A 26,284-nucleotide genomic window follows, 5' to 3' on the forward strand; every position below is an offset into this window, starting at 1 on the left:
TTTAATAAAGAAGTGTTTTGAGACAGTTACATCGTAAGAAATGTCTCTTGTTGATTTAAGACAGATTGTTATTGAAAACCGTCTCAAATGAATATACCTTTTGAGTCATTAAGATTGCAAGAATTGTCTTATATTTTGGTTAGCTTATTAGACACTTGTGTATATGAAACCATCTTAAATAAAGATATTATTAGTTGTCTAGACTATATGGATTATTTTAAATGTTAGTGAGTATATTAGACACTTCTAAATATGAAACCATCTTCGTATCATATTTCAAAAAGACGTATTGTGAAAAAATGTACTAAATAGTAAATTCAGCTTAGTTTCATGATATATATAAAATGTAAAACTTATCTTTGTAACTTGCTACAGATGGTAAAATAGACCAACATGTGATTCGATCATTAATGTCACACAACATATATTTTGCTTTAATTCCTATCATTCACGCATCAAGGGCTTTAGTAAGCTATACCTATCCTATGTTGAATATATCAGTACTTTTACATTTATATTGTCAAACTTTAAAAACTCGGTGACTTCAAACTGTCTCCCACGGGTAGAGTAAAATATGGATACGTGACTGTTGATAATATTGTTTGATACTGTTTGTAGAGTGAAATTTGAAATAGAGGATGTAATAGGACATCGGCTGGAGATAACCTTAGATATTTGGACTCAACAAAGGAAACTCAACATCTAAATTGCAGTCCTCACCTGAACCCTAACTAGATTCAGCCTCCCGGTCCCCCAACCCAAACCCTTGCTGCCTCCGCCTCCTTCTGTTCTGCCACCGCTACCGCAACAACGATGGCGACAAGCACGGGCCCCTCCATCGCCTCTGCCTCGCTGCGTGCGGCCTCTGCGCCACCCCGTTGTCGTCCCCTCCATCCTCCCCCTCGCCCCCTGACGTGCCACCGTCGCGGCAGGCTTGGCCTCCTCTAGAAGCTCCCCTCCACCCGTACGTGCGCCGTCCTGCTCGACACCGATGGACACGGCCCTGCCTCCAGAGCCCCATCTCTCTCGCACCACGTCGCAACTGCCCCCACCCGCACTGTCCAGGAGGCAGGTATGGCGTGCATCTGCGTTGAGCATCTGAAAACCGGCTCAAGGCAGAGATCTACGCCGCACTGTGCGAGTGCGGCATGGGCCCCGACGAGATGGTCCGCCATCTCCTCTCCCAAGGTTCTGGTATGGATTGCGCTGTCCTCTCCCCAGTCCCCCACTCCCACGATTATGTATGTGCCTGTGTTAGCTGTTCATTGTAGCGCGCGTTGCTAGGGTTTAGATGGGTCTTAGTCTCTTAGACCAGCGTACTCTCGTCTTATAAAAGAAGGATTGGTGGAAGAGGCAGATGATATGTTTTCATCTATGGAGAATGCTGGTTGTGAGCTTGATTCTCGATTGTTGAATCGTGCGGTTAGGGAATTACTAGAGAAAAATGAAATGGTCAGGGATATAGAACTTACATGTCCAAAATTGATGAGAGGAATTTTTCACTTGAACATTTAGCTACAACATTGCTGATCAATCTCTCCTCAAGCAAAGGGACTTGTAGGGAACACATAAAATTTCTCCCTGAAAAAGTATCATTTTCTTGCAGGGCCAGTCCAGGTTCGATTTAGAGCACCAAGTTAATTATATTACTGATTTTGGTTTGATTATGTAAGATTTTGATGTTCGTGCTACAGCAGCAGCTCATCCAAGTGGCGCACACCCAAGCCAAGGCAGTGAGCTTCCCCGTCTCCATCACCGAGCAAGGTGTGTTCTCTGTAGCCTGTACTGAATATGATTTCCCTCCCTACTTCTATCTGAATATCTAATCAGTGCTTACAACCTTGAAGCGAAATTTGGGGTCCGGGTTCTAGGGATCATTCATGAGTTACATTTTTGGACTTGGTTAATTTATGATTCTCTGATGTTCTATATGTTTAATGATTCTCTGACCGTTGAAAAATCAGTATTACCTATATAATTGTCTTAGTACAGCAAATTCAAGTAAGGCAACATGCTGTTATTTGGAGTTAGCTTAATACATGGTGGCAATGTGTCGTTTCTATCATCATTGTTATATAGCTATAGACCCACTCTAGCATTGCTACCTCCACCTTTCCTTTCCCTTCATCCATAGCCTGAGACACTCTTCAACCATTGTCGTTTGGTGTCTTCTCCAGAGTTGGACGCCGCTGCTGTGACGTGTTCTTTGAAGACATGATGTCCCTTTCTTTTTTTTCTTTCTTTGATGCAGTGTTCTTTGTTATTTTAGTTGACTCCTAAATCCTAATGCATGTTTTGACTGTTGTTAGGCTTGCTGCAATGGCGTCGGTGATGTGAGCCTTGAAGATCCTCGTTGCACACATGGACTCGATCGGCCAGGTGTGTGCCTACCCTTCCTTTGAGGTCATGGTTGCCAGACCTCTGTTGCTCCTGTTCTTGCACATTAGGAAATGTTATGACAAGTTTCATGTATTTATTCGAAGACCGCATGTATCATGCTAAAAAGATGTAGAGAAACTTAATGGGAACAATTTGCAGCTTCTTTTCCCATGTTGTTTGTTATGGCTCCTTTATGAAGACACATATCTTACAGTGCTTAAGTCATGGAGTAATGACACTTCTTCTCTGTAACTTTAGGGGAAAGTGACCATCACTGCAAAACCTGGCGTCAAGCTAGAAATCCCAGATGGAGCAGTGATTGGGAATAAGGTATGTTTTCTCAAGAGGCACTATTGTTGATGCATCAAGAATTTTGCATTTTTAAAGCAAACGGATACCTTAATTTTGTCACATCTATGTTATCTTCAGGATAATTTTGGAAAAGGAAAGAGAAAACAATAATAGATGCCTTACAACCTGAATTAGGGATGAAATTGCTAATTGCACATGGAAGTCACCAAGAACTTGGTAAAGGTGATTCAATGACAAATCTAATGATTAACATGTGCGATGTGGTAAGTTTGGTCTTACTCAGTTTTCACTTCAAAGTTCTGGTTAGATTTGAGCGCTTGTTTTTCATGAAGGTCGGCTGAGTAACTTGAGTATTTTTAATGACAAAAGTTACAAACACCAGATGGCTAATGCTATCTGTTTCCTCTTGTAGGTTCACATGGCTGGTGCTGCTGTCTGGGATGTATTCCGCAGTCACACAAACACTCGATTTCACACATCGAGGAGCCAAACACTAATAATTCAGAAGGATCCCTGGCTGGTGCTACTGTCTGGGATGTATTCCGCAGGCAGGATCTTCCAAAGCTTAATGAATATCTAGCTGTTCATCGGGAAGAATGTGCAGCTAGATGTCAAGCAGTGTCTTCTGTAATGACTCATTTCTTCCCTATGTCAAATTAGTCTTAAATAAATTCTCAAAGGTACTGTTTCATGTTACTATACTTTTGATGTAGGTTAAATATCCTATTTATGATCAAACAGTGTACCTTAACGATTATCATAAGAAGATGTTGAAGGATCAATATGGTAAGTACTAAGTACTAGAGAGAGGATTACTATTTTTATTTCCAAATGTTTTACTGCTGTTTGCTCCATTGCATCTAGGCCCTAGGCTCTATGCTCCATTGCAAATTGGCTTGCTTGTCAACTTAACGTTAGTTCTGTTTGTGGAGTTTGGGTATTGAAGCTTGTATGTCTTGTTGGGTTCATTTTCTTAGAGGGGCTGAAGACAATCGAGCAGATTACAATGGACTCAGCTTCGGTCGAGACCAATATGGTTAGCCTGCTGTACCATTTATTTGATCCTCGTACTTTCCCACTGTTAACTGTAATTAGGGTCTTATATGCACATATCAACTCTTTGTAAGTTATTCTTTGAGGTCATGGATCCAAGTATATCACCTGATAAACTGTGTCAAGTCTTGGAACAGCACAACGTGCTTGCAATGCCAGCCAATTTAACACATCATCTCTCATTGTTCTAGTTGAGCATGATGATCTTGGTAGCTGTGTGAGGTTGCTGTTTTTCATTAGTAGATCTGTGTACCTTATCCTTGCTATACTGTCCGTATATGTTGTGTGCATGAAAGTCTTGCATTGAAAATGTCATGTGCTACAATCGTTAGGACTATTACTAGATGTTGCTCACTGCTTGCATTGAAAATGTCATGTGCTACATTGAAAATGGCATGTGAAATGCTCACTGTTTTTCTATTGGTTTGTGTGCAGTTCAAGCTCTGCAAGGTGAGGTCTGTTCAGTTTGGCCAAAAAGGCATCCCCTACCTGAACACCTACAACGGCCGCACCATCCGCTACCCCGACCAGCTCATCAAGGCCAACGACACCATCAAGATCGATCTGGAGACCAACAAGATCATGGACTTCATAAAGTTTGACGTCGGCAACGTGGTCATGGTGACTGGCGAGAGGAACACCGGGCATGTAGGAGTCATCAAGAACAGGGAGAAGCACAAGGGCAGCTTTGAGACCATCCACGTGCTGCTTGGAGCTTTTTGCTATGTCTAGTTTTCTCCTATTTGTTGTACAGGAAAACATAGAATAGAATTCAAATTTGGTGGTCGCAAAAGTGTGAAGACTTTAATTCATATAAAGTTAGGCTTAACATTAGTGCAAACAGTTGTATTTTAGTTTATATTTAGAGTACACTTATGTATGCGTTGTTTGACAATGCTTATGATATATTGAATGGTACTTATTTATATTATATTAATTATAATGTTGTTCAATATATGTGTATGTATATTTCTCTTTCAAATTATTATAACATGATATCTGAAAAAATGATTATAAATTGAAGAATGTACTACCGTGTAAGTCATTTCGTTTAAATCTTAATAAGACGGTTACCAAAATGTCTAATATCAGTCTCCTAAATAAGACAGTTTCTAAAACGTCCATTATTAGTCACCTAAATAAGATGGTTTTCCTATTGTAATCGTCTATTATTGTAGGATATTTGAGACGGTTGGATAAATACTTTATGACTTTTAATGTTTGTATTCTCTACGGCTCTTTAGAAGCAGTGTCTTAAAAAAACCTAATTCAAGACAGTTTATCGGACGAAATGACTTAAACAAATACCTTTTTCAGACGGTTTATCGGACAAAATGACTTAAACAAATACCTTTTTCAGACGGTTATAAATTAAAAATTGTCTTATATAATATCTTTTAAGACGGTTTATAACCATCTTAAATGTGGGACATCTTTTGCGACTCCATCAAAATTGGACACTTCATAAGCGTCTTAATAACTGAAAATTAACCGTCTCATATAGCATGATCTGTAGTAGTGGATGATGAAATGTCTGTGGATGAGATGACGGTGCTAGGTGGGAAAGATGCCGATGTTGTTAGAGTTGATGAATCTGATGGTGGTGGAGATGTGAATAGAGTCAAGAAAAGGCGTAAAGGGGTGAATAAACCAGTTAAGGTTGAGGGGGGCAGCAAAGGCAAATCCAAGGTTTGGGAGGTTTTTGATAAGGTGAATGTGCCAAACTCGGCTGATAAAGAGAATCCATTACTAAAGGCAAAGTGCAAATATTGTAAAAAGCTTTATAGTTATGCACAAGGGTCAACAACAATGACATTGTCGAGGCATATGAAGAATTGTGACAAGTATCAAAAGCATATCGAACAGAAGCTTGATCAGTCTCTATTGAACTTTGCTCGTTCAACGATAGGTGAATCTGGATCTGGTCTCCCTACTATCTCATCACCTAAAGATTACAATCATGAGCAAGTAAAAAAACTAATTTCCAAAATGATCATAGTTCATGAGTACCCATTTAGAATGGTTGAGCACACATGCTTTAATATTCTCATGAAGTATATGAATCTGTTGTATGAATTTGTTGGTAGGAAGACCATAAGAGCTAAATGTTTAAGGATTTATGGGTCTGAAAAGGAATCATTAGCAAAGGTCCTTAAATGTGTGGATTTCATTTCCTTAACCACTGATTTGTGGACATCTAATCAAACATTGTCCTATATGTGTTTGGTTGCACATTACATTGATAAAGATTGGAAAATGCAATATCGTGTGCTGATTTTTTTTGAGTTAGACCCTCCACACAAAGGATATGTGATAGGACAGGCTGCTTATGAATGTGTTACTGCACGGAAAATAGAAGATAAGATTGTTTCCTTCACTCTAGATAATGCTGTAAACAATGATAGTGTTATACATGGTTTGAGGGCTAGATTTGTAGCTAGGCAGGGGAATGCTTTCATTGCAAAATACTTTCATGTCTATTGTTGTGCACACATAATAAATTTGGTTGTCAATGATGGAATAACTGCATTAGCTTCTTTGATAGAAAACTTAAGGTTAACAGCCAAGTATCTTAAGAAGTCTCCATCTCGCATGCATAAGTTTGATGAGACTTGATGTGTCAATAAGGTGGGGTTCAACATACAAGATGTGGTGCACTAGTATAGCTTACAAAGAAGCTATTAAGACATATACGGATTCAGATTTAAACTATAAGTGGGAACCTACAACTGAAGAATGGGATTTGTTTATTGCAATTGAGCCAATTCTAGCCTCTCTAGCTAAAGTAACCACTGCATTGTCAGCTTCTTCTTACCCCACTGCAAACCTATTCTATCCTCACATTGTGGATGTCAAAATTGCATTGAGATCAGCAATTGGGTTCTACTAATTTAAATATGAGAAAAATGGGTAATGCAATGATGGATAAATTCAATAAGTATTGGGAAGAAAAGAACAATGTTATGGTCATTGCTACTATCCTAGATCCAAGGTATAAGATGAGATATATTGAGTGGTGCTTTGGTAAGATTTTTGATACATACCAAGTTGGTATTGAGATAGAAGAAGTTAGAGGTGAACTAGAAAAGTTGTTTGAAGACTATGAGATGCAACATAGAGAGATAAAAGCTACTCAAAGCAAGCATAGTGCATCTTCATCCTTGACCACAGATAGATCATGCAGTTTTCCTTCAGCTTCATGTGAGTTTCAGTCATACTTATCATCTACTGAAGCGAACCCATCAAAGAGTGAGTTGCTCATCTATTTGGATGAAACAAATGTGAGTTTAGCTGACAAGGAGTTTGATTTGCTTAACCGGTGGAAGGTTAACTCACATAGATTTTCAATGGTGTTGAGGATGGCAAAGAAGTTCTTAACTATTCCAACTACCTCTGTGTCTTCTGAGTCTACTTTTAGCGCTAGTGGTCGAACTCTAGATGACTATCGTAGCTCTCTAAGTTCTTCTACGGTGGAGGCATTGGTGTGCTCCTCTAGTTGGATTCGAGGTGCACATGATGGGAGTTTTACATATGTGGTATGTATTGGTACTATGCTATTCTTGTATTGTTTTATTATAGTAGGTTTCTTTAAACCACTCAATCAAATTACTCTATTTATTTTTAGGAGCAAGAGGATGATGTCGAAAACATTTCATTTCCAAAAAGTTTGGTGGAGAGCAACTAGATTATCCTTTTGTAAGTTTGTATTATGCTTAGCTAGTTGAGTGGTTTTTTCTTTAAAAGTGTCCATTCAATACTTATTTTAAGTTTACTTTGCATTTGGATCTAACTTGTTATATTTTTCTATTGTGATATCTATCAAAATTAGAGTTGGAGACTTGGAGTAGGACTGATGCTTTTTGTAATGGATTGTTGGATGGAGTCTACATGGCTGAACCTGAATGGCCTGGACCTGAATGGACATCATGGTCAATTGGTCATGGCTGAACCTGAATGGACATCATGGTCATGGTTCTCTTATTTGTATTTATTTATGTTCTATTTCTGTGGACAGCATGGATGAACTATTCTGTAATCTGCTTTTTAGTTTTTGGATGAAGAAATGCAACTATGCAAATGCAAGTATCTGTATTAGGTGCAATGAACTATGCAAATGCAAATGCAAGTATCTGTTCTGTTTAGACAATATATGATGTCATGCTGCTATGAATCATGGAGACTTGACACTTCTTATTTTGTATTATTGTGTTGTTGGATGCATCATACATATATATTTCATTAATTGGATGAATAACTGTAAGTATCAAGTGCAACTGATGAACTATTAATGTTATATTTCCTATAATCTAGAATTTTGGACTGCATTACTATTCTAGCTCGTGAGCCGCTCGAGCCGGCTCGCGAGCCTATAACGAGCTGAGCTGAGCCTCTGTTCCCAACTCGTTTAATGAACGGGCCGAGCCGAGCCGAGCTCAGTCTCTCACTGAGCCACACAGAGTCGAGCTGAGCTCGACTCGGCTCGTTTTCAGCCCTAAGCAAGGGTGAGCTCACATACGTTCATCGCGCAACAAGTTGTGGGGAATAATGTGCATGAACTCGCTAAAGGTGGGAGCTTATGTGAAATGTAAGGCTTACCAAAGAGTATGGTTGAAGCTGAGCATTGCTTTTAAAATTGGTCAAAATTTTATTAGCAATTACTAAGTATAAGTAGATACCACCCAAATAAGTAGTAGATCATTGATAACAACACCCGCGATACAATGCATATGACCAATTGAATTTAGTTCCATAAATTAATCATGCGAGAGTCCTGAGCTGTTCATGACCGCGAGCACGACTAGTATACCAGTTTTATACTATGCAGAGTTCATGATTACAGGGACAACGCTGACCGCTGACGTCAGGGGCCCACGTGACATTGATTGAACGCGCGCGACGTCCAGCAGAGCGAGTGGGGGGTCCGCCGGCGTGTGGCTTTGGGCCGGGGTGGCTGATTTCTCTCTTTTTCTTTTCTTTTGTATTTTTCCCTTATTTTACTCATTTTTTTGTTATATTTTCTAATTTATAATTTGAATTCAAATCTAAGTCATGATTCCTTTATTCAAATCAAACGCATCACATAAAAATATTATCATAGGTGCAAAGTTTCTTTTACTTATTTATGTATTACTTACTTTAACTAATGCTTCTAATTAAACTGTTGATTAAGGGGGTGTTTACTCAAATAAGTAGAGAATCCTCCAATTTATTTATTTTTCTGAGTTTAAAAATTAATTTCAAAAGTCCCGTCTAGATTTGAGCCATCTAAATTTAATATTATCCTTATATATCAATACTCATTTAAATAAATGCTTATAGTGTATATTTTAATGAAATGAATAATCATTTAGTTGAATAGAAAACCTGTTCGTTACTTTTTTTCTAAATTAATTCATGGTTTCGAAATTCAGTCATCAAAATTCAAAGCTCAAGTATAATTTTGAGATATCTGAATTTTACTATTTTATTTTTTTTCCTTATACAAATTTTTGGCTTTACAAGGCAAGATCAAATGGAGGTGAAGTTGTATTGGGTTGCGTTGTTTTTAAATTCAAATAAGTTCTTTAAACTTCAAAAAAATGATCCAACAAAAAGGGAGGTTGGTAAGCTGAGGGCAGCATTCAATGAGGTGCTATGGAAGATGGTTGACAACTATGACCTTCAAGCTATAATCAGTAAACAAACTGATGAGTATATGAATATGGTTGGCCCTGCTTTCTCATCGCCATTAGCAATTAGAGAACAAAAAAAGAGTCCCAGTAAGTTCTATTACCTCATTAATCATTTAAGTCTTGTATAGCTCGCAACACTAATTCAACTTCTCTTCTCTTTTTTAGTTCGTTGGTGAGATGCATATGGTGGCCTTACATTTGAGATTCAATCCTTTGCAAAGCGCATTATTAGCCTTTGTTGTTCCGCTTCCGGATGTGTCGGGGACCATAATTAGGGGTACCCTCAAGGCTCCTAATTCTCAGCTGGTAACCCCATCAGCATAAAGCTGCAAAGGCGTGATGGGTGCAATTAAGTCAGGAATCGGTCCATACGAGGGACTCGATCACGCCTCGCCCGAGCCTGGCCTCGGACAAGGGCAGCCGACCCCGGAGGATCTCCGTCTCGCCCGAGGCCCCCCTCCAGCGGCGAATGCGTTCCCGGCTCGCCCGAGGCCCTGTCTTCGCCAAGAAGCAACCCTGACCAAATCGCCGCACCGACCGACCAAGTCGCAGGAGCATTTAATGCAAAGGTGGTCTGACACCTTTATCCTGACGCGCGCCCCCCAGAGCCGAAGTGACCGCCGTCACTTCGCCGCTCCCCTGACCGGCCTGGCAGAAAGACAGCGCCGCCTACGCCACTCCGACTGCGGTGCCACTTGACAGAGTGAGGCTGACAGGCAGTCAGGCCCGGCCGCAGGCACCATAGGAAACTCCGCTCCGCCCGACCCAGGGCTCGGACTCGGGCTAAGCCCCGGAAGACGACGAATTCCGCTCCGCCCGACCAAGGGCTCGGACTCGGGCTAAGCCCCGGAAGACGGCGAACTCCGCTCCGCCCGACCCAGGGCTCGGACTCGGGCTCGGCCCCAGAAGACGACGAACTCCGCTCCGCCCGACCAAGGGCTCGGACTCGGGCTAAGCCCCGTAAGACGGCGAACCCCGCTCCGCCCGACCCAGGGCTCGGGCTCGGGCTAAGCCCCGGAAGACGGCGAACTCCGCTCCACCCGGCCCAGGGCTCGGGCTCGGCCCCAGAAGACGACGAACTCCGCTTCGCCCGACCCCAGGGCTCGGACTCCGCCCCGGCATCAGCCGGCGATCTCCGCTCCGCCCGACCCAGGGCTCGGACTTGGGCTCGGCCCCAGAAGACGACGAACTCCGCTTCGCCCGACCCCAGGGCTCAGACTCCGCCCCGGCATCAGCCGGCGATCTCCGCTCCGCCCGACCTAGGGCTCGGACTTGGGCTCGGCCCCAGAAGACGACGAACTCCGCTTCGCCCGACCCCAGGGCTCAGACTCCGCCCCAGCATCAGCCGGCGATCTCCGCCTCGCCCGAACCAGGGGCTCGGACTCGACCTCGGCCACGGAAGACAGACTTGACCTCGGCTTCGGAGGAGCTTCCACGTCGCCCAACCTAGGGCGCCGACCAGCCACGTCAATAGGAGGCGCCATCATCACCCTACCCCGAACTGACTCGGGCCACGGGGAACAAGACCGGCGTCCCATCTGGCTCGCTCCGCTAGATAGGCAATGATGGCGCCCCGCATACTCTGTGACGACGACGGCTCTCAGCCCCCTTACGGAAGCAAGAGGACATCAGCAGGGACTCAACAGCTCCGACAGCTGTCCCTCCACCAGGCTCCATCGCTCCTCCGACGGCCACGACATCACACCAGCAGGGTGCCAAAATCTCTCCGGCTGCCACGACGGCATGTACTTAGGGCGCTAGCTCTCCTCCGCTAGACACGTAGCACTCTGCTACACCCCCCATTGTACACCTGGATCCTCCCCTTACGCCTATAAAAGGAAGGACCAAGGCCCTCTTAGAGAGGGTTGGCCGCGCGGGGACGAGGACGAGACACACGCTCGCGTGAGGCCGCTCGCTCCCTCTCCCGCGCGGACGCTTGTAACCCCCTACTGCAAGTGCACCCGACCTGGGCGCGGGACGAACACGAAGGCCGCGGGATTCCCACCTCTCTCACGCCGGTCTCCGGCCACCTCGCTTCCCCCCTTCGCGCTCGGCCTCACGCTCGACCCATCTGGGCTGGGGCACGCGGCGACATTCACTCGTCGGCCTGGGGACCCCCCCGGTCTCGAAACGCTGACAGTTAGCGCGCCAGGTAGGGGCCTGCTGCGTGTTGACGAACAGCTTCCCGTCAAGCTCCAGATGGGCAGTCTCCAGCAACCTCTCCAACCCGGGACGGTGCTCCGTTTCGGGAGTCTTGAGTTCATGTCCCTCGACGGCAGCTACGACATGATACTCCTTCCACCGCCGTGCGACAAAGACAATGGCGGCCGACAGCCCGCCCCGGCGGCAGAATCGACGACGTCTTCCCCGCGTGGTGGAAGAACAACATTCGAGCTCACCCCGTCCTCTCCCCCGCCGATGGAGGAGGAGGCGGGGCAACCAAGGCCAAGCAGGAGGCAGCGCCTCGTCGGCTGTCGAGCGAGTCGACGGCACCAGCACCCCAACGGGGGGCGCACCGGGCCTCGACCCCGCGCTTGAGACGAAGACGAGCGCCGTCTCCCCGCAACGTGCCGATTCCGGGAAAACGGACGACGTCAGCGCGCTCGCGAAAGGCTTGTTGGGCGTCACCCTTGTACCTGAGATGACGACGCAGTCAGTCCCCGACGTGACCTCATCGCCGCCCGTCGACCAAAAGGTACCGACCGATTCCCATCCCACGTCTTTCGGATTCAGCCTCGACCCACCTAGCGGCTTCGCTTTGGCGGGTGCTCACGTAGAGGCGAGTCCAAACCCTCTGGGGTTTCGTATGCGGTCACCTTGGGACCGGCTGACGGACGTCTCGACCTATAGGCCCTCTGGGTCCGAGGAAGACGACGAGCCCAGCATCTGTTGGGATTTCTCTGGACTTGGCAACCCCAGTGCCATGCGGGACTTCATGACCGCATGCGACTACTGCCTTTCCGACTGTTCCGACGGTAGCCGTAGCCTCGGCGACGAGGACTGCGGCCCAAGTCGCGAATGCTTCCACGTCGATCTGGGGGGTCCCTCCGAAGGCAACCATCTCGGCATGCCGGAGGACGGTGATCTCCCTAGGCCGGTGCCTCACGTTGACATCCCACGGGAGCTAGCTGTGGTCCCCGTTCAGGCGGGGGGCCATGACCCACAGCTCGAGCAAATCCGCGGGGTACAGGCCAGGCTCGACGAGGGAGCAGGAGCGCTTGAGCCGATCCGTCGGGACGTCGGGCAGGCATGTGCGGGCCAACCTCCGGTCGGAGAAATACGTCATCTGCCCCAGGGCCTCCAGCACCGCATCGCCGACGACGTCAGGTTCAGGCCGCCACCCGCATCTAGTGGGGTCGGCCAGAACCTGGCGGCAGCGGCAATGCTTCTCCGCGCGATGCCGGAGCCATCAACCACCGAGGGGCGGCGAATCCAGGGAGAGCTCAAGAATCTCCTGGAAGGCGCCGTGGTCCGACGGGCCGAGAGCTCCGCCTCCCGAAGGCAGGGGTACCCCTCGGAACCTCATGCCGCGACTTCCCGATTCATGCGGGAAGCCTCGGTCTGCCCCGGGCACAACAGCAATCCAGGTTATTCCCGTCGGCCGGGTACCGACGGGATTTACTCTAAAACCGACGAGATTTAGCTATTTCCGTCGGTTTTAGTGTAAATCCCGTCGGTACCCGGCCGACAGGAGCTACCCGACGGGGATTGCATTAACTCCCGTCGGCCCTAGGTAGCCGACGGCGGTTGTCGCTCCCCGGCCCAGGGCTGACGTGGCGGGCAATTAACTCCCGTCGGCCTAGGTAGCCGACGGGAGTTATGTGTCCGCCACGTCAGCCCTGGGTGCCGGGACGGGGGAGCGACAACTGCCGTCGGCTTGGCTAAGCCGACGGGAGTTATCCTGGACAGTACCAGTTTAACTCCCGTCGGCTTTGCAAAGCCGACGGGAGTTAAACTGTCCCCCCCCCAAAACCCCATATTTATGATCAATGGCACAGAAAATATACACAATATCATCATGCACATTCACACATCAATCACATCCATCCACACACATCAATCACATCCATCCACACACATATATATAAGAACATTCATCCACATTCATACACATAAGAAGTGTTCATCCACATAAGAAGTGTCCATCCACAAAAGAAGTGTCCATTACTGAAAAGGTAGAGATCGAAGTGTTCATTACTGAAAAGGTAGAGATCGAAGCACATTCACGAACCGCGGCGGCTAGGGTTGTTGGAGCTTTGGCCGCTGCCTCCGTCCGGAGTTGGGTACGCGAATAGGGAGTTGACGAAGCCATCCATCGTTCCACTTCCTTCCTGATTGTCCTATGGAGCGAGAATGCAATTTGTCAGAAATCGTACATATTAACTGCTGAACTGTCGGCGATAGCTATAGAGTTAGAATACAAACCTGTGCTCCAGGGGCAGGTAGCTGTGCCGGCGGTGTGCTAAACTGAGGCTGCTGCGGCACAAGTCCCTGTTGAATACAAGAATAATACATATTCATGTGAGTGCAGTGCGGCACAAGTCGTCGTTTTTACTATGTAACTAGAGAATGGACATAGAATTTCTTACCGGAGGTGGAGGAGGGCCCATAGGGACGAACGTCCATTGCGGCGGAGGCGGAGGGGCCACGTACGGAATGCCCTGCTGCTGAGCTAGTAACTATTGACCAAGCATATTAGTAGTACGCATTGGATGTGTAAAGCAATGAATAAACAGTAATAATGCAATGGGCTTACTTGAATCATCTGTTGTTGCTGCGCGTGGACTGAGGCATAGTACTCACTTTGAGCCCTCAACTGCTCAGTTTGAGCCCTCAACTGCTCATCGCGCTCACGGTTCTCCTCACGCAGCCTCACGATCTCAAGCTCTTGCTCAGTGAGCCGACGAGAGCTACGACCGGAGCTTCCGGACCCGGATGCCGACCGCCGAGACGCTCTAAAATCCGTTGTGTTGATCATTCCATCAAAGAGAGAGAATCTACAATTGTTGTCAAAGAAAGATTAATTAAGGCATATGCTCATGTCACTATATAAATGGCATGTAATGTAACATCTCACCGTCCATGTGCCTTTCCTCCACCGGATTTATGCACGGCTTGAGCATCGATCGGCATGGTCCTCCAATCGCAGTCTTATCGGTGACGGTCCTTCATCTCTTCCGCATATGCCGCCTGTATCGATTATATAACCTTAGTTAGTACGTTGCGAGCATTAACCGAATATTGAGGACAACAGCTCACCAGACGCTCCCTTTGTGTCTGGCTGCACAAAGGGTTGGAAGGGTCGCTTCCCCTATGGCCAGCTTCCCACACCTCGATGGGAGTCGGCTCGCGACCTAATTGAGCTTCCTACAACACAGAGTTAGTACAATAAAAGAATATATGACATCTCAACATATTTGTTAGTTTTCTTACCAGGCGTTTCGCCTTTCGCGTGAAGTTGTCGCCACCGAAGGTGTGGTTCGGCATGGTGCCTCGATTGTCCCTGTGACTTTTTGACTTCTGTTGGAAGGCTTCAGAAGCCCATACCCCACACCAAGCTGCGTAGGCCTCTGGCCGGTTAGACATCCACGGAACCACCACCTTCATAAAAACAAACATATATCAGTACCTATTCAAATGAAACAAACACAAAGGAAAGGATTGAAATATAACCTTACGATACTCTTCCTCGCGAAGGTATATACTCGAGGCCCCTGTCTTCTTGTTCATCTTTTGCCCTAAAATTTGTTGATAATACATGCACGTGGCCTGAATCCTTGCCTCGTACAGGGCCTCCTTCACCAACCGATAGGCATTTACTTGAAACACCTTCTCGGGGGAGATCACCGTCTTCCCCGTCTCGGAGCTCGGAACAGGTGGAGGTTGTACGGCATGAGGCCTTCTAAACTTACGTGGACGCCTTGCTGGAGCTGCCTCAGCCTCATCTCCACCCTCAGCCGCACCTCCTGCCTCAGCCTCAGTCTCATCTCCACCTCCACCCTCTCCCTGCTCACCTCCTGCCTCAGCCTCCTCACCTCCACCCTCAACCTCATCCTCATCCTCATCCTCATCCTCATCCTGATCCTGATCCTGATCCTGATCCTCATCCTCATCCTGCAAATAAGTAACTCAAGTGTCACATTCACGCGTTAAAGTCTTACACAAATTAAAAGCAACAATACAATGATTCTTACATCGCCTCTCTGAAACCCCAAGGGCTGGCCCTGTAACTCTGGGTGTAGGCTTCTGTAGAGCTGCTCCTTCTTACTAGCGCTCAAGGAACTCCCTCGGAAAAGGGAGTCCCTGAACCCCTTCACCACCTGCTTAAACTTTTTAGGCATCCTGCAACAATTGAAAGTTTTTATTAGTACTGAGTAATGTAAATAAATAAACAAACGGTGCAAAATAAACCAACATTAAACAAATAAACATTCATATGGAAATAAACTTAACTTGTTACTTATCGTTTCGTTTCCTTTTCTGTGGCAATGATATATCATTGAGGTCTCCAACTAAACAATCCAATGTAGGAGTAGGGTCTATATCAAATGAGGATGGCAACTCATCTTCTTGGAATACCCCGTCAGCTTGTTGAGCCTCACGATTGTAATCATCGGGAACAGGAGTGGACAACCGATCACGGGGGTAGGTTTTGTATACGACCCACCAAGCGCTCAACTTAGGGCATGGATATGACGAGTAATATACCTGCTCCACATGATGAGCAATGAAACTATACAATCTATGCATCCATAGATTGTCTAGGTGCATTAGGCCCAAACATATGAATAAATGTGATGCATGTGCATGCTTCCGGAACGGGTGACGCCTAGGGTTAACTACTGGTCTGCGCACTTAACCCTAAAACTCTAGGAAAATAAACAGTGTATCATACTAATCAAACTACCACAACGTAGTTAACTCCCGTCGGCTTAATCAATACAATCAACCAACCGACAGGAATAAACATATTTTCGATATAAATATAAATATATATCGCAATGATATAATTTTAAATGATTTCAATCTTACTGTCTCAGTGGAGGTTGCAGCGGCGTCGGGGGAGGGGACGGGCGGGGGCAGCGGCGTCGGCAAGCCGCGGCGGAGGACGGGACGGGCGCGGCGGGGTCGGCGGCGGCGGCGTAGGCGCTGGCGGCGCTCGGGCGGGGCGGCGCACGGCGGCGGCGGCGCAGGCTCGGGCGGCGCTCGGGCGGCGCTCGGGCGCACGGCGGCGGCGGCGCAGGCTCGGGTGGCGCTCGGGCGCTGGACGGCGATCGGCGGCGGCGCGGGATGAGTGGCCGGCGATGGATGAGTGGCCGGCGGCGCGGGATGAGCGACCGCGCGATGAATAAAGCCTGGGCGAGTGGCCGGCGCGCGTGTTTTAGCCAGGCCCGCCCTAAACCCCGTCGGCCTCCGGACTAACCGACGGGAGTTATTTTATCTCCCGTCGGCTTCGTTATGGCCGACGGTAGTTAGTTAACTCCCGTCGGCAACCCTAAAAACCGACGGGAGTTATTTTATCTCCCGTCGGCTTCGTTATGGCCGACGGCAGTTAATTAACTCCCGTCGGCAACCCTAAAAACCGACGGGAATTATTATGGCCGACGGGAGTATTCAGTTTTGCTGTTGTGGGGCGCACGCGCAACACAGCGCCTGCGGCCCCGAGTCGCCTCGGCAACGAGCACCATCACCGCGACCGTCGGGCCCACCTCGACGAGAGGGTGCGCCGAGGCTACCACCCCAGGCGTGGGGGACGCTACGACAGCGGGGAGGATCGGAGTCCCTCGCCCGAGCCACCCGGTCCGTAGGCCTTCAGCCGAACCATACGACAGGCGCCGTTCCCGACCCGGTTCCGACCCCCGACTACTATCACAAAGTACTCGGGGGAGACGAGACCGGAACTGTGGCTCGCGGACTACCGTCTGGCCTGTCAACTGGGTGGAACGGACGATGACAACCTCATCATCCGCAACCTCCCCCTGTTCCTCTCCGACACCGCTCGCGCCTGGTTAGAGCACCTGCCTCCGGGGCAGATCTCCAACTGGGACGACCTGGTCCAAGCTTTTGCCGGGAATTTCCAGGGTACATACGTGCGCCCTGGGAATTCCTGGGACCTTCGAAGCTGCTGACAGCAGCTGGGAGAGTCTCTCCGGGACTACATCCGGCGATTCTCGAAGCAGCGCACCGAGCTGCCCAACATCACCGACTCGGATGTCATCGGCGCGTTCCTCGCTGGCACCACCTGCCGTGACCTGGTGAGCAAGCTGGGTCGCAAGACCCCCACCAGGGCGAGCGAGCTGATGGACATCGCCACCAAGTTCGCCTCCGGCCAGGAGGCGGTCGAGGCTATCTTCCGGAAGGACAAGCAGCCCTAGGGCCGCCCTTCGGAAGATGCCCCCGAGGCGTCAACTCAGCGCGGCGCCAAGAAGGGCAAGAAGAAGTCGCAAGCAAAACGCGACGCCGCCGACGCGTACCTTGTCGCCGTCGCCGAGTACAAGAACCCTCGGAAGCCCCCCGGAGGTGCCAACCTCTTCGACAAGATGCTCAAGGAGTCGTGCCCCTATCACCAGGGGCCCGTCAAGCACACCCTTGAGGAGTGCGTCATGCTTCGGCGCCACTTCCACAGGGCCGGGCCACCCGTGGAGGGTGGCAAGGCCCGCAACGACGACAAGAAGGAAGATCACCAGGCAGGAGAGTTCCCCGAGGTCCGCGACTGCTTCATGATCTATGGTGGGCAAGCGGCGAATGCCTTGGCTTGGCACCGCAAGCAAGAGCGTCGGGAGGTCTGTTCGGTGAAGGTGGCGGCACCAGTCTACCTAGACTGGTCCGACAAGCCCATCACCTTCGACCAAGCCGACCATCCCGACCATGTGCCGAGCCCGGGGAAATACCCGCTCGTCGTCGACCCCGTCATCGGCGACGTCAGGCTCACCAAGGTCCTCATGGATGGAGGCAGCAGCCTCAACATCATCTACGCCGAGACCCTCGGGCTCCTGCGTGTCGATCTGTCCTCCATCCGGGCAGGCGCCGCGCCCTTCCATGGGATCATTCTCGGGAAGCGCGTCCAGCCCCTCGGACAGCTCGACCTTCCCGTCTGCTTCGGAACACCCTCCAACTTCCGAAGGGAGACCCTGACGTTCGAGGTGGTCGGGTTCCGAGGAACCTACCACGCGGTACTGGGGAGGCCATGCTACGCGAAGTTCATGGCTGTCCCCAACTACACCTACCTGAAGCTCAAGATGCCGGGCCCCAACGAGGTCATCACTGTCGGCCCCACGTACAAACACGCGTTCGAATGCGACGTGGAGTGCGCGGAGTACGCCGAGGCCCTCGCCGAGTCCGAGGCCCTCATCGCCGACCTGGAGAGCCTCTCGAAGGAGGTGCCAGACGTGAAGCGTCATGCCGGCAACTTTGAGCCAGCGGAGACGGTTAAGTCCGTCCCCCTCGACCCCAGTAGCGACGCCTCCAAGCAGATCCGGGTCAGCTCCGGGCTCGATCCCAAATAGGAAGCAGTACTCGCCGACTTTCTCTGCACGAGCGCCAACGTCTTCGCGCGGAGTCCCTCGAACATGCCCGGCATACCGAGGGATACCGCCGACCACTCGCCAAACGTCCGAGCTGGAGCCCGACCCGTCAAGCAGTCTCTGCGCCGATTCGACGAGGAGGAGCGCAGAGCCATAGGCGAGGAGATCCACAAGCTAATGGCGGCGGGGTTCATCAAAGAGGCGAAAGGCGTCGAGCTCAATCCCGAAAAGTGTGTCTTCGAGGTGCCCCGGGGCATGTTCTTAGGGTTCGTCGTCTCCAAGCGGGGCATCGATGCCAACCCGGAGAAGATCACGACCATCGCGCAGCATCCCGAGCCCTTGTTGGGGACACCCGGGGGCTACACGCACCCCTAGAGAGGGCCGCTTGTCATCGCCAAAGTTCTGAAGCCCGGAACGTACAAGCTGGCCAACAGCTAAGGCAAGGTCTACGGCAACGCTTGGAACATCCAACAGCTACGTCGCTTCTACCCTTAAGATGTTTTCAAGTTGTTCGTATACCTCGCTCCCACGCGAGTTTTAGTCGTCAAGGAAGGGTCAGCCTTGCCTCGGCAGAGCCTGACCCTCCCTCGGGGGCTAAAAAGGGGGGAACCCCTCTGCGTCCAAAATTTTCAATCAAAAAGGCTTTTGCGTTCCCCCAGCTATGTCGGAAGCAGGACCCCAAGGAGCGAATGCGGGTGCATGTAAGTGGCAAGGCCGACTGAGCCGAGGGACTCCTATGCCTCCGGGTTACGGACACCTCACTCGTCACCCGCCACGAAAAGTGACCCCTACTTGGGGAAGCCACCCTGTTACTAACAGGCGAAGCCGGACACGCAAAATGAAAGGGAAAGGAGTACGACTTCATGCAATGGTAACAAGGTGTTCAGGCCTCAGCGGCCGCAGAAAGACACACGTGCACCCAACAGAAATTGTTCCAACAGAGTTAGGCGTCGCCTCGGGAAGGAGCCGCGACTTCGGCCTCGTCCCCACCTTCGGCAAAGTCCATCCCGGCTTCCGACGACGGCGCAGGTGGGAGGATCTCTGCCTCAAAGGTGGTCGCCAGCACTGCGCTCGGACCCGCGGCGGCCGCATCGAGCCTCTGGACTTCTGCCAGGGCGGCTTCATCTTCGTCGGGAAGGCAATACCCCTCGCTGACCCGCTCTAGGTCCACAACGTAGTGGGAAGCGAGCACGGCGAAGGCCCGCCTGACGCCGTGGTGTAGCGCCTCGCGGAGTCTGCCGCGCACATGATCGCCCAAGACTTGAAGGCGACTTTGAGGGGAGCTTCCTGAGGGGACGTCGCCGGAGCCAAGGACCCGGCAAAAATCCGAGACGGCCTCGGACATGGCTGCATGTCGGCCTCCCTCTGCTCGGCCGCCCCGGCAAACACCTTGGCAAGCGCCTTGGCGGACCCATCAAGGGCGGACTCGAGCTCTGCGAACAGCCAGAAGAAAGATCTCAAACACAAGCAGAGGAAACAAGCAGGAACGAAAACCGAAGATGGCCAAGGCATACCTCCGGCTCGGGCACGCTGCTCCGAGGCTGCGACCTGGGCTACGGCTAGGTCGGCTGCAAGGGTTTCGGCCCGGCTTTCGGCCTCGGCAGCCCGGCCCTGAGATTGGTCCCGCTCCTTGACAACCCGGTCGAACTCCGACTGTTGTCGTTGCACTTCTGCGCGCGCCGCGGCCGCCTCCGCGCGCGCCGCTACCGCCTCGGCTCTCAGATCGGTGCAGAGCAACCGAAGGTCCGCCACCTCCACACCCTGCTGAGAGAGGCGCGCAGTAGCCCCGGCGAGCGAGGTCCTCAGGGATCGCAGCGAGCCCCAGACGTCGACCTCGCGGCAGATGAACGACGACTTGGCGGCGCTCAGATCCGTCAGATCCTGAGGGAAGGAAGCGGGGCTTCACGAGAGATGCCTTGGTCACAAAAGAGAAAAGGTATGCCTGAAACCGTTACCTGGAGGATTTTGGGGACGTCCCTGCAGAAAACCTCCAGCGACGACCGGAGCGACCCCACCATTGCTTCGGCACACTCGCGGAGCTCGTCCCAGGACTGGTCCTCCCGTTCATCGTCGAGAACGAAGACGGGATCCGAGGCCTCACGGGTCCGGAACCGGAGCAACTGGCGCCGGCCCTCGGAGCTCCGCCGCACAGCGACGAGGCTGCCGCCCGGCGGGACGGATCGCGTCTCCACGCCCCCCTCTTCCGAGGCACCGAGCGCCGACGCCTCAGCCGTCTCGACGTCGGCAGCGACCGGTCGCTCCCCGACCGGGACGGCGGCGACTTCAGTAGCGACAGGTGCCGACATCGCCGGCACGTTCGGTGGGCCCGGGGCCACGTCCGCGTCAGCCGCCTCCCCTATCACAATGACCGCCTCAGCAGAAGAGCCAGCCTCGGGAACCCGCTCCACGGCGGCTGGTGCCGCCTGAGCCCCCTGCTGTGGAGCACCTTGCGAGAAGATCAGCTGAACGGCAAGGCCTGGAGCGGCGCTGGCCGCGCAAGCCGGCGCCGTCTTAAGGGCCTTCCGGGGTGCCAGGTCAGTCAGGCCATGGCTTCGCTTGCTGAGGGAAAAAAGAAAAATCACGGACGAGACATACGAATGAAAAGCCAGGACGAAGACATTCCAAGATACTTACCCGCTCCGGGCCATGATCAACCGAGCCTGGGGGAGGTCTCTCGGATCTCGACCCCCGGAGCCGCCGCCGAGGTCCGCTTCGCCGGCAGCTTCGGCACCACCCTTGCTTTGGGCGCCCTGGACGCCCGGGGGGCGGACTGCCCAGGCACTGCCACGGCGACCTGAGGGTCGCTCCCCTGCGCTGCCGGCGTGGGCGGCGGCTCTCGGGGAGCAGACGCCTCGGCCTGGCTTCCCGGGGTCGCCTCAACTTTTCCAGCCGAGGGGTCAAGTACCCTCTCGGATTGCCCCCGCCCCTCGGGCCGGGACCCCGGCGTCCCGACTCCAGGGACTGACAGCATCAGCCCGCTCGGGGGCTGGCTTGACGGCTCCTGGCCTAACCCCAAGCCAGGGCTGAGGCCAAGGCGGGCACCCATGTCGTCTTCCTCGTCATCATCTTCATCGTCGTCGTCGTCGTCAGGCGTTTCCGGCGATGGCTCCCTCGGGAGCCCCTCCCTCTCCTGCCGGCGACGAAGCTTTTCCAAGACGTCTCGAGCCCGCCTCCGTTCGCGAGCCCGGGCCTTCTCCGCGTCCTTCTTTTTCTTCTTCTCCTCCGCGGCAACCCGCCGCGCTGCTCGGTCCGCCGCATCCTGCGGGACCCGTGGCAGGGAAGGCTTGTGCCACCCTACCTCCTGAAGACGGATGGAAATCCCGACCGTAAAAACCAGGGGCAATCCGACGCAAGAAGAAAGAGGGAGGGGACACTCACCAGAGTCACGCACCCTTGGTCAGGGCGCATCAAAGGCTGAGAGAAGGCGCCGGGGTCCGGCTTCCCCAACGCAACGGACACCCGTCCGTGGAGGACGTCGAAGGGAAGAGGATCAGAGGACATCCGCGAGCCCTCCAAGTCAGCCTCCGGTGTCATCTCCCAAAGCGGCAGCCGTCGCTCCGCCAAGGGAAGCACCCTCCGACGGTGGATGGCGGCAATCACTCCCACAGCGGTGAGTCCCCCCTTTCGCAACGCCTCCAAGGCCTTGAGAAGAGGTTCAAGGTTCTTCTGTCTTTCGTGCGGGGTCCCGTGGCGCCAAGCATCGGCGGCGGTGGTGACTACTCGCTGGGAGAACGGAGGGAGCAACTCGCCGTCATTCTGGAGGTAGAACCACTGGCGCTGCCACCCCTTGTTCGAGGACGCAAGGATGGCGGGAATATACAGCGACGCCCGTGACTGCCTCAACAGGAGGGTGCAGCCGCCGGCCCGCACCGCTGCGCGGACCTTCCTCTCCCCCGTCGGCGAAGCAAAAAGCTCCGTGAAAAAGAGATGGGTCCACAAATCCCAATGGGGGCGATCCCCAAGTACCCCTCGCACACCGCTACGAAGATGGCGGCCTGCGAGATGGAGTTGGGGCTGAGGTTGTGCAACTCCACCCCGTAGTGGTGCAGGATCGCCCGCATGAATCGGCTCGCCGGCACACCAAATCCCCGCTCGTGGAAGGAGATGAAGCTCACGATGTACCCCGGCGGTGGGGACGGAGCGGCTCCGCCCACGGGGGGACTCCATTCCGGCCGCTGCTCATCGGTGAGAGGGCGAAGTAAACCCTCGCCAACAAGATCCTCCAGATCACTCGCCGTCACCGTGGAAAAAGGCCATGGGTCACGCGGCGAGATGATGGTCACCCGGACAGCCATCACCGAGCGGAAGGGGTGGCGGCGCAGGGGACATGGAGGGCGGTTTCCTCTTCTCTGGCTAAGTCTCTCGGGTTGCGAAAACCTGAGAGAGAGGCAGGAAGCGGAGCAAAGAACCATCGCCAGACCCTCTCTCGAGTATATAAAGACCAAGGCGAGACCGGTCCAAACGTTCCGCCCGGACCGGACGCGGGATTCAAAAACGCAGAGCGAAACAGCCGTTCCCCGAACGGCTCGCGCACGCGCAACGGCCGCCCCGCCAACCACTCGCCCCGTCGCATTAACTCCGCGGCGGGACAGGCGGCGCCTCTGGCAGGAGAAGCGGACGATGCTTCGCCTTCGCCATAATGACCGCGTCAAAAAAGGTACGCCACGTCGTTCGATTTCGTATCCTTTTCCTTTTTTCCTCTTTCTCTCTCTTGCAACAGGGACCGGGAAAGGGGGATACCCCGAAAAGGATCCTTCCCCGTGAAGGAACCAGGCTCCGAGCCTCCCTACTGATCAGAGGTTCGAAGGCTGGCCCCTCGGAAGGGTTCGACAGCCGCCTCAGATCGCGTGGGCTCTACACCCACTACTGGTCAGAGGTTCGAAGGTCGGCCCCTCGGAAGGGTTCGACGGCCGCCTCAGGCTACTCGGGCTCCGCGCCCACTACTGATCAGGGGTTCGAAGGCTGGCCCCCGAAGGGTTCACAGCCGCCTCAGACGTCGAGCGAGGGATGACCATGGGTACGTTCGATACATAACCAAGGCTCGGGCTGCGCTCCCAAGGTACCCTAGGACATTTCCGAGACCAGCGGGAACGATCTTGTAACGGAATCCCATCGGAGGGAGGCATCGAGCCCTCGGACCCCATCGCCAGGGGACCGGGTCCGGCAAATCACCCGCAGGTACTTTTGGGCGTGCCTCTGGGCCCCTAGCCGACCCCCAACGAACGGAGCATGGACGTCCACTCGGATTACCCGCTTGCAGCTCACCGGAGACACCATGTTCGGCGCCCATCGAGGGCAACATGGCGCTTTCCCCCCTCCTCCTTGCGGAAAGGCGACGCAGGGGCGTATGTAAAAAAGTCGAGTCTGTCCCTGATCGCCCTCTCGCCCTGTGCAGAGGCTCGGGGGCTGCTCTCGCAAACCCGGCTCCGGCCGAACCGTTGACAGCGTCAACATACCAGCCCGAGAACTTGGGACCCGACCGTACACCCGGGCTACGGCCAGCTCGCATGAGGGACGACCAGACCAGCCGAAGCATTACGCGAGGCATTAAGACCTCGGAGGAGTGAAACCACTCCTCCGAGGCCTCGGGGGCTACATCCGGCGGGTGCGCTCGCGCGCACCCACCGGAACAAAACGCATTCGAGAAAGGCTGGTCCCCTTGCAAAAAAGTGCGACGAAAGCCTCCAAGCGAGTGCTAACACTCCCTTTGAGGCTCGGGGGCTACTGTCGGGGACCATAATTAGGGGTACCCTCAAGGCTCCTAATTCTCAGCTGGTAACCCCTATCAGCATAAAGCTGCAAAGGCCTGATGGGTGCGATTAAGTCAGGAATCGGTCCATATGAGGGACTCGATCACGCCTCGCCCGAGCCTGGCCTCGGACAAGGGCAGCCGACCCCGGAGGATCTCCGTCTCGCCCGAGGCCCCCCTCCAGCGGCGAACGCGTTCCCGGCTCGCCCGAGGCCCTGTCTTCGCCAAGAAGCAACCCTGACCAAATCTCCGCACCGACCGACCATGTCGCAGGAGCATTTAATGCAAAGGTGGTCTGACACCTTTATCCTGACGCGCGCCCCCCAGAGCCGAAGTGACCGCCGTCACTTCGCCGCTCCCCTGACCGGCCTGGCAGAAAGACAGCGCCGCCTGTGCCGCTCCGACTGCGGTGCCACTTGACAGAGTGAGGCTGACAGGCAGTCAGGCCCGGCCGCAGGCACCATAGGAAACTCCGCTCCGCCCGACCCAGGGCTCGGACTCGGGCTAAGCCCCGGAAGACGGCGAATTCCGCTCCGCCCGACCAAGGGCTCGGACTCGGGCTAAGCCCCGGAAGACGGCGAACTCCGCTCCGCCCGACCCAGGGCTCGGACTCGGGCTCGGCCCCAGAAGACGACGAACTCCGCTCCGCCCGACCAAGGGCTCGGACTCGGGCTAAGCCCCGGAAGACGGCGAACTCCGCTCCGCCCGACCCAGGGCTCGGGCTCGGGCTAAGCCCCGGAAGACGGCGAACTCCGCTCCGCCCGGCCCAGGGCTAGGACTCGGGCTCGGCCCTAGAAGACGACGAACTCCGCTTCGCCCGATCCCAGGGCTCGGACTCCGCCCCGGCATCAGCCGGCGAACTCCGCTCCGCCCGACCCAGGGCTCGGACTTGGGCTCGGCCCCAGAAGACGACGAACTCCGCTTCGCCCGACCCCAGGGCTCAGACTCCGCCCCGGCATCAGCCGGCGATCTCCGCTCCGCCCGACCCAGGGCTCGGACTTGGGCTCGGCCCCAGAAGACGACGAACTCCGCTTCGCCCGACCCCAGGGCTCAGACTTCGCCCCGGCATCAGCCGGCGATCTCCGCCTCGCCCGAACCAGGGGCTCGGACTCGACCTCGGCCACGGAAGACAGACTCGACCTCGGCTTCGGAGGAGCTTCCACGTCGCCCAACCTAGGGCGCCGACCAGCCACGTCAACAGGAGGCGCCATCATCACCCTACCCCGAACTGACTCGGGCCACGGGGAACAAGACCGGCGTCCCATCTGGCTCGCTCCGCCAGATAGGCAATGATGGCGCCTCGCATACTCTGTGACGACGACGGCTCTCAGCCCCCTTACGGAAGCAAGAGGACGTCAGCAGGGACTCAACAGCTCCGACAGCTGTCCCTCCACCAGGCTCCATCGCTCCTCCGACGGCCACGACATCACACCAGCAGGGTGCCAAAATCTCTCCGGCTGCCACGACGGCATGTACTTAGGGCGCTAGCTCTCCTCCGCTAGACACGTAGCACTCTGCTACACCCCCCATTGTACACCTGGATCCTCCCCTTACGCCTATAAAAGGAAGGACCAGGGCCCTCTTAGAGAGGGTTG

The 26,284-nt window shown here is 53.0% G+C and overlaps 2 protein-coding genes and 1 long non-coding RNA gene across 3 annotated transcripts; 2 read left to right on the forward strand and 1 right to left on the reverse strand.

Annotated features, from left to right (window-relative positions):
- The first annotated feature begins 1,116 nt into the window (after positions 1-1,116).
- Positions 1,117-2,408, forward strand: LOC109943717 (uncharacterized). The gene is made up of 3 exons (XR_002266796.1): positions 1,117-1,194; positions 1,695-1,764; positions 2,310-2,408. It is a non-coding gene; the product is annotated as an uncharacterized lncRNA (long non-coding RNA).
- LOC103642718 (uncharacterized) lies at positions 2,407-4,576 on the forward strand. The gene is made up of 6 exons (XM_008665927.2): positions 2,407-2,469; positions 2,638-2,709; positions 3,145-3,318; positions 3,405-3,477; positions 3,669-3,727; positions 4,180-4,576. Exons 1-6 carry the CDS (start codon positions 2,407-2,409, stop codon positions 4,474-4,476), a joined length of 738 nt encoding a protein of 245 aa, XP_008664149.2. The 3' UTR covers positions 4,477-4,576.
- Positions 4,577-14,580: 10,004 nt separating this feature from the next.
- Positions 14,581-16,135, reverse strand: LOC103645163 (uncharacterized). Its single transcript, XM_020543094.1, has 5 exons — positions 16,125-16,135; positions 15,611-15,758; positions 15,090-15,530; positions 14,850-15,017; positions 14,581-14,783 (listed from the first exon to the last, which is right to left on the reverse strand). Exons 1-5 carry the CDS (start codon positions 16,133-16,135, stop codon positions 14,616-14,618), a joined length of 936 nt encoding a protein of 311 aa, XP_020398683.1. The 3' UTR covers positions 14,581-14,615.
- Positions 16,136-26,284: the final 10,149 nt, after the last annotated feature.

Source organism: Zea mays, chromosome 1 (assembly GCF_902167145.1).
Source record: "Zea mays cultivar B73 chromosome 1, Zm-B73-REFERENCE-NAM-5.0, whole genome shotgun sequence".
Classification (NCBI taxonomy): domain Eukaryota; kingdom Viridiplantae; phylum Streptophyta; class Magnoliopsida; order Poales; family Poaceae; genus Zea; species Zea mays.